The following is an 8,818-nucleotide window of genomic DNA, read 5'->3' as shown; positions in this document are numbered from 1 at the left end:
GACGATAAGAGGCAAACACATGTATTCCCAGACATGGACTTCTCAAGAAAAATGTCTTTGGAAATAATCTCAGTTGCAACTGAGAATTAAGCAGATAATATCTGCGGCCCTCCCAAACAGGGCCTTATTACTATTTCATGTATCCAACAGCACTCCTAGCAGAGAGCTCACTCGGATCGGTTGGAATGGAAAGAAACTAAAAAGTACAGGGAATTTCAAATTTCTCATTAATTATGGCTGGATAATTAGGCATTGCTTAATTAGCTAGCTAGCAGCATCTCTTGGGGAGGAGGAGGTGGCCGGTCATGTGCCAGCTGTCGCCGCCGTCGGGGTGGGCGTAGGGGCAGGCCGGACGGTAAGCCGCCGCCTCCTTGGTGGTCACCAGCGTGCTCCACTGCGCGTTGGGGTCGTCGGTGGCGAACGTGGTCCACGCCGGCGTGGAGTTCTCGTAGCGGCTGTGCGTCACGCGGTGGAACGCCCTGACGTCCCTGTTCTTGCTGATGTCGTCGGGGTCGATGTCCACGGTGAAGATGTCGCCGTAGGGGCGGACGGAGTGCAGGAACAGCGGCAGCGAGATCGGGTCGGCGGACACCGCGGCGAGGTCGGCGGTGACGGCGATGCTGCGGCCGTCGGGGCTGAACACCGGGTGGTTGACGTGGCCGGCGACGCTGTCGGCGCTCCTCACCACCCTGACCACCACCGTGGGGTCGGAGGCGCGGACGAGGAACACGGCGAAGTAGCCCGGGTCGAGGCCGTTGTCGTCGGCTGGCGCGGCGGCGGGCTTGTCTCGGGTGGAGGAGAAGACGATCCAGTCGCTCCCCTCACGCGGCGACCAGCTGCAGTGGGTGTCCGTCCACGCGCCGCTGGTGAGGCGCGTCACCTTGCTGGTGCCGAACTCGCCGACGGCGGCGTCCTCCATGACGTACAGGTTCTTGTGCCGCCTGCCGCCGCCGCCGCCGTCGCGGGTGGAGCGGAACACGAGCCTGCCACCGTCGGGGCTGCTCGAGGGGAAGGCGTTGTTGGAGGCGCCGGCGGTGAGGCGGCGCTGCTGGCGGCCGCCGAGCGCGGACACGTCGTGGATGGCGTAGATCTGGAGCGGCTTGTCGGCGCTGAAGGAGGGGCCGACGCAGACGTAGAGCGTGTCGAGCGCCGTGTTCTGGTTCCACGCCGTGGAGAACACGCTGTTGGGCCCCTTCTTCTCGTACACCACGCGCAGGCCATGGCTGTCGGCGAGCCACACCGCCTTGAACTCGTTGTCCACGAACGCGAGCTTGGAGCCGTCCTTGGAGATGGTCGGGCACACGCCGGACACCCTGAACAACCCCACGTCCTTGTGCGGCGACTGCAGCTTGTGGAAGTTGTTGGCTACACTGCTGCCGCCTCCACCGTTATTCTGGTGAAGCTGCTCGCTCTTGCACCGGTGGTACCCGATGCGGCTGCCGCCGTCGAGGACGAAGGGGTTGAAGTGGTCGGTCTTGGGCCTAGTCTTCTGCGTGATCTTCACCGGCTGCTCCGGCGAGGCCACGTCGAAGATCTCGATGTGCCGGTACTGCTCCTCCACGCGGACGTCGCTGAACTGGGACTTCCTGCGGATGGTGGCCACCGCGACCTTCGTCTCGCTGATGGCCGCCGGCGTCACGGCGTCGAACTCCTCGGGCGTCACGCGCGCCTCCTCCCCGGTGCTCATGGAGAAGCGGAACACGCCCCAGGTGGTGCCGACCCGGCGGTGGAAGAAGATGACGTCGTCGCTGCCCCACGTCGGCCACCCGGCGTTCTTGACCACCGGGCCCGTCCGCCCCAGCGGCGGCTTGTGCACGTTCATCACGTAGATGTCCGTCCTCAGGTCCTCGATCTCGCCGTCCCACAGGCCGGGCTTGCCCTGCCACGACGCCACCGCCACCCTCTTCCCCGACGGCGACACGGCGGGGCTCAGGTCGAAGGTCCCCCTCGGGGTGAGGCGGGCCGTCTCGCCGGTCCTCAGGTTGGTGCCGTACACCACCGTCCATGGGCTCCGGCGAGCCGCCACCGGCTCCCTGGTGGACACGTACACCAGCGTGTGGTCCACGGCGCGGCCGCGCTCCCTGTAGCCGCCGCCGAAGCAGCCGCTGTCCTCCATGCGGACGCCGCTGAAGTCGCCGCCGGCGCCGAAGATGTCGGCCAGGCCGAACACCTTCACCTGCTTGCCGCCATCGAAGCGCAGGGCTACGTGCAGCGTCTCCAGCCCGCTGTCCCTCTCGGAGACGAACACCAGGCCGGTGATGCGGCCGGCGTCGACGTCGGCGGTGGTGGCCTCGGAGGCCAGCTTGGGGCGCTGGAGGAGCGCCCTGAGCGCGGCGGCCGGGATGGGGCGGCAGCTGTGGTTGTAGGAGACGCCATCGGTGAGGTGGAGCTCGTCTCGCGGGGAGGACGGCGGCGGCGCAACCGGGCAGGAGAAGACGTCGAGCGGCACCGGCGGGCGGTAGGTGGCGAAGAAGGCGATGCTGCCGCGGCTCTCTCCCGCCATTGATCGTCGCTCTCTCTAGCTTTGTTTTGCGATGAATCGATATCGACTCGATCTGCTGGCTACTGAAGGTTCAACTAAGTCTCATATCCATTTATAAGTTATAACTCATAAAATCACACGATCTCTTTTCATCTCTGCTGATACCACAATTTTTGATGCGCGCGCGCACATACATACATACATACATACATACATACATACATACATATCCGACGGTCAAAAATCAAAAGTTTTCTCCCAACAGTATCTTACACTCTTTGAGAGTACAGTACCTATATAACATTGAGTTTTTTTAAAAGTAAATTGCATTGGTGGTACATAAACTTGTTAGGTGGATACAATTTAGCACATGAACTTGTAAAATGCTCGTTTTAATACACGAACTTATCTAATCCGTGCGAACTAGGTCCAAATGGCTTGGCAAGTTTAATTTTACCTAGCTGATGTTGATTAGAATGTGATGTACATACGTATAGTGAGTATGCATAAAACATGCCATATTTATAAATTTGTTCTATACTTTATCTTGAATTTCGTATGTTTTCTAACCCATGTTCCATTGCTCGGTATTTTATATTTTTCTCTACAATCACTATATCTCTTTCTATTTTTTTATTGAAAAGTGTATAACCAAGTAGTAACCTTCTCATATATATATATATATATAGATATATATATATATATATATATATATATATATATATATATATATATATATATGTGTGTGTGTGTGTGTGTGTTTAAGTAGCAACCTTCTCATATATATATATATTTACGTACTCCCTCCGTTCCAAAATATAACAACTTTTAGCCCTCAACATTTGTCCCAAAATATAACTTCTTCACCAACATTCTCTTTCCAACCAATCACAACCCTCCACCATTCACTTTTCCCACCTACCTCTACTACTCAACCAATCACAACCCTCCATCATTCACTTTTACCTACTTCCTTAGTAACCGTGTACAACTCTAAAAATGATTATATTCTAGGACAGAGGTAGTAGTATTCTAATCAGCACCTAAATCAACAAAATTAGTCATGTAATGTCCTTTTGACTTTAGATCGCACAGGCAAGATAAGTTCATGTATCAAAACGAGCATTGCATAAGCTCATATACTAGATTGCACCCACCTGACAAGTTCGTGTACCGCTGATGTAATTTACTCTTTTTTTTAAAAAAAAAGAAGAACTTTTAGATGTAAGTATAATATAATAATAGTATAATTGCATTGTAATTACTGTGCATTTACAATATAACTATTATGTAAAAAGTGGCAGGTGATTGTTAGAAAACCTCACCAGTAAAAACGGCGCATACATGCCTTATGCAAAGGGTCACGGGTTCAATCCTCTCCGAGCGCATGTGTTAAAATCACATGGTTTTTTTTTCCTATCTACTGATAACAGGAATCTTGATGTATACATCTGATGATCAAAAAATTAAAAGTTTTCTTCCCTATTATCCGTCGACGACGGTAATCCAGCAATTTCTTTTTTTGGCAATTCATATCCAACTATGGCCTTAAGGCTGCGGATGCTAGATGGGCGCGTGATTAATTGAGTTTTAATTATTAAAAACTTAAAAAATAGATATATTTGGTATTTAAAGCAATATTCATACGGAAAATTTTCGTACAAGTTGCCGTTTTGTAGTTTGAAAAGCATGCTAACGAAAACCGAGATAAAAACTTTATCTTTATGAGAAAAAAACGGGGCCTTAATGTAATGCTGGGAGAGGCAAAGCCTTAGGAATCGAATGTGTAAGACCGGACAAAGCATGCAATACAGTGCTAATAACTTTCTCGTTTTGCGTGCCCGCTTTTAATCTTCATCTTAAGAAGATTTGAACGGGACCTGAGATAATTGATGGTGTTTGAAACTGATAAAGATGAAGATTAAGTTGACGTAAAACGAGAAAGTTATTAGCATATGATTAATTATGTTTTATTTATTACAAAATTGACAAATGGATATATTTGATATTTTAAGGGAAAAGTACGAATTACACCCCTAAACTATTGCGATCGATCGAATTACCCCCTGAACTCAAAAGCCAGACATTTTACACCCTAAAGTATATAAAACAAATAAACCCCCTAACTTAATCCGGAGTTGATGACGCTCTCTCTCGTGGCCCGATCTTCTGGTGAGGGGATAACTCTCGCTTTGATCGAGTGACGTGGCTACCAACCAGAACAAGTCCAGGACGCCGTGCAATCGCTACACCACAAACGATGTCGTACCAACCGTGACGCGCGGTTGATGATCCCTGCAATGCAAACGAGAGAACACTGCAAGAACAAGATAAGATGCAATCTAAATATTGCGAATAGGTGATTAAGCACAAAGGAATAGTTGCGATTGAAGTGGTAGATCTAATCAACCCGGCAAATCAACACACCAACTATTGGGGGCTCTGAATCTATAGTCGCCGACTAATCGAACGAGGACTAGAGACAAGGTGAATGGCACTTGGCAAAATTCAACTAAATAAAACCCAATGTTTTTGAGGATGTACAAAGCTATTTATAGAAGAAAATAAAGCTAGGGTTAAGTGCTAATTCGTAGAGGTGGAGGGAGACACTTCCGAGATGGGCCTAGTTTATTACAAGGCCCAAGGCCCGAGTTCGGTTTCACCAACAACGCTGTCTTGTTTTGGCGATTCCCGTTGACTCGAGATGAATTTGGACATGAGACTAGATGCGTTTGAAAGGTAGAGAGATAAGCTTTCCATAAGTCCAAGATCACCCAAATTGGAGTTGGCATGAAGGCGCTAGGTCCGTTTGAAGTCAGTGCTGTCTCCGGAGGCCGAACTGGATTCCAAAACTCATTGGACTTTAATATCTTCTAGATCCTCCATTCATCCGATGTATTCTTTGGCAATGTTTTATATTTCTCATGCTTGGTTGTATGCATATACTTGATGGTCACATCAGGAGTGGTTTTGGTCCTACGTGGCAGTCCAATCAGTAATTTTTTTATTAAAAAATCAGTGGGGCCTGCATGTCATACTCTCCCTCTCTCACCCCTCTCTCTCCCTACTCTATCATCCTCATTCTCTACTCTATCCCTCTCTTCCTCAATCCCCATCCTCTCTCTCACAAAAAAGAGCAAGGAGGAGGCGATGGATCCTTGCCGGCGGTCTCCAAGGGCGGCGTTGGACAGCGGCGGGGCAGAGGAGCTCCCTATCCCCTCTCTCTATCTCGCGGCTGGGAGCAACGGGCGGGGTGGTCGAAGGCAGCTGGGGGAAGTGAGCAGCGGTGGCGAAGGCGGCAGCCACGACGATGACCACCTCCCATGCACTCGCGCGGATGGCCTCGAGCAACCTCCCGTAGAACACATCCGCCGACGATGACGATTCGATTGCGACGGGCGCAGGGAGATTTGGAGGATGTGCTTGCGGTGGGGTCGGTATGCGTCAACGACGGCTGCGAGCGAGAGAGCTTGCGGAGCGGGAGGTGTCGTGGAGGAAGATGAGGGGCGCCAAACATTACGGACGCTGAGGCATTATATATCAGCACCAATCTTGATGGTGCTGAGCCGATGACTCATTTTTGCAATTAGTTTTTAGCATGGATCAATCTTAAAATAAGTTTTCTTAAAGGGTCGATTTGTCAAAATTTCTCAGCTCGACGATGACGAAGACTATTATGGGGTGGCAACAGGGCAGGGCGGGGTCGGGGTGGGTCGGAATGCCCCCGCCCCCGCCCTCATGCGGTATCCCCGGCCCCAACCCAGCAAAGAAAGTCAGGTGAAAAACATTACCCGTCCCCACCCCCATAGGGGACCCAACAGGTGACCGGGGCCCCGCATCACCCGAATGGAGCTAATACTACATAAAAATATTGCAATACACTGAATAATATTATGATAAAATTTCAATAGCCTTCGGTTGTGTGGGTTGGTTGAAGAAAGGAAGGGATTATGGTTGAGGGGAACTAGGGTGTTGAGCTTTTATATATGTCAATTTTGAATGGGTTTGTTGGGTCTATATTATTGCAATGAGATACTTTTAGAAAAAGTAACTCACATCCGGGACCCCTTCGGGTCACCCGCAGGTTAATTCTGATCCCTACCAGGGGCGGATCCCATGTGATTCATGGGTATTCACCTGAATACCCATAGAATTTTACCAAAAAAAAAATTATATGTAGGTATGTTATGCATATATACATAAAAAGTTAGAGGAAAGTGCATCATGTATAGCCTAAATGATAAAAAGCCCACTTATTAGCAGCAGCCTATAAATTCCTCCCCACCTTGGCCCAGCGAATAAGCCCACTGCCACTGGCCCAAAAAGAGACTAAACCCTAGTCCCAAGTCCCCACTCCTCCCAATCCCAATTCACGCCTCCACTCCCCGCCGACGGGCGACGGCGCATTGAGGGCTCGGCGCTCGGAAGTTCGGCGACGGCGCGTCGCCACCGGCCTCATCTCCCTGGCTGCTGGCTCCCTGTCCTGGTGTCCCCAGTCTAGTTCCCACTCCTCCCAATCCACGCCTACACTCCCCAACGACGGGCGACGTCGCGACGGCCGATGGCGCATCGAGGGCTCAGCGCTCGGCAGCTTAGCGCGTCACCACCGGCCTCATCACCCTGACTCCATGTCCCTGATTCGACACAGCGTCGCCATCACCGAAGCCGAGCCGCCGAGGCCATCCGCTGCCGCCGCCGCGCTGCCGAGTCTGTCCGCTGCCGCCGCCGCGCCGCCGAGCGGCCGAGGCATCGTCCGGTCCTCACTTCACACCTGAGGCCTCGACAGCGACTGCTGAAGCTGAGCAGCTGAGGGATCAAGATATTGGTAATGCAATTGAACTAATTTATGATACAAAGATGCAATTGCAGCTATTGCGTGAGGATGATGAAGATGAATGGGAATCTTTTCTGAAAGATATGTCACTTCAAGCCAGTTGACATGGCATCAAAGTTGTTGATATGGATGGCTTCTACAAGCCAGTTGGAAGATCTAAAAGATTATTCAAAAAGGTCAAGAATTTCCCTCGCTTCCATGTTGACATGTTTTATGTTTATAAGCATCATTGATAGACAACTTCGAGAGTTTAATGATAGATTTGATGAGGTAAATTAACACAAAGTTGCTTCTTTGCATGGCATCCTTCAATCCTATTGATTCATTTGCTGCTTATGACAAGGAAAACTTGGTTAAGCTTGCACAATTTTATCCAAAGGATTTCACAAAATTAGATCCAAAGGATTTGCACAATTTATTTCATTTGTCATGTAATTAATTCAAACCATTTATAATTTAGACATCTTTACTTTTGTGCTACTGTTTGTACCTTTAAACATGTCATTGCCACTATGTTGTTATGCTATTATTTATACTTTAAAATTTGCCAGTCCAATTTTTTGAGTTCTGTAAGATTTTTTTTCAACTTTGAATATCTTTTGCTGAAATCCTAGCTCCGCCACTAATCCCCGCCCCTGCCTCCATAGGGGCGGATCCCAGGCGCCAACGGGAAAATTGCCACCCCTATACGTACTCATGCATGCGTGCACATATGCCATAGTTCTCCGGTGGTCTCTCCCATGCATGTGGGCTACCATTACTAGCTACCAACCATCAAGTCTTGATGAGATTAATTGGGAAGACCGACGTCCTCATCCGATCCGGTACAAATGGCAGATGGATAAGGTCATAATAATAGAATCAGTTAATGAGCGAGCTCGCTAGCTTGCTAAAACTATTCATCGCGGGGCCACAGATCCATGCATGCGTACGTTCCTTAATTTGCTAACAGGTGTGGTGGTAACGAGGATAGACGTGCGGTATCGAGGATATCGCATGTCCAAATTAAGAGGAAACGGGACATTGGGAAGCCGAGATCGATGACGCCGCATGGCACATAGGAGGCGAATGAGCTAGCCGGAGTGCACTAACAAGCAGCTGCGCGCAAAGCCGTGAGGAGCTTGAAGATGGAAGACCAGGAACACACGGAGGTGTCCTCATCGGCGCCGTCGCAAAGGCCGATGAAGCTGTGGCCTATTCAAAACGGGTGCGATGCATCTCAGTTTGTAAGATGGGAGATTGGAGAAGACATGAACATTATGGTCACATTTAACGGAAAGAAGAGTAGGGTGACGGGAATGTGGGACGTAACTTTGGATGTTATTAAACCTTTATGTGCTATATAAAATTAAAATTAGGAACTTCCGGCGCTAGCTACAGAATCTATTTTGCATTAATAATTTGGCCAACTTATATAGCTTATTACAATTACAACTGCACTGTCATTGGAGCGCTCTGCATATGTTTAAAAACTCTAATAAACATAGCTCTTAATAACCGTT

At 49.7% G+C, this 8,818-nt stretch overlaps 1 protein-coding gene across 1 annotated transcript; it reads right to left on the bottom strand.

Annotated features, from left to right (window-relative positions):
• LOC4333067 (uncharacterized) lies at positions 1-2,625 on the bottom strand. Its single transcript, XM_015774736.3, has one exon. It carries the CDS (start codon positions 2,501-2,503, stop codon positions 269-271), a length of 2,235 nt encoding a protein of 744 aa, XP_015630222.1. The 5' UTR covers positions 2,504-2,625; the 3' UTR covers positions 1-268.
• Between the last annotated feature and the right edge of the window lie 6,193 nt (positions 2,626-8,818).

The sequence above is a fragment of the Oryza sativa genome, chromosome 3, assembly GCF_034140825.1.
Source record: "Oryza sativa Japonica Group chromosome 3, ASM3414082v1".
NCBI classification, from domain to species: Eukaryota; Viridiplantae; Streptophyta; class Magnoliopsida; order Poales; family Poaceae; genus Oryza; species Oryza sativa.
This window is presented reverse-complemented; position numbering and strand designations above follow the sequence as displayed.

What these genes read in the sequence shown, in the direction of transcription:
- LOC4333067 (XM_015774736.3), bottom strand. Translation starts at nt 2,503, where the DNA reads ATGGCGGGAGAGAGCCGCGGCAGCATCGCCTTCTTCGCCACCTACCGC.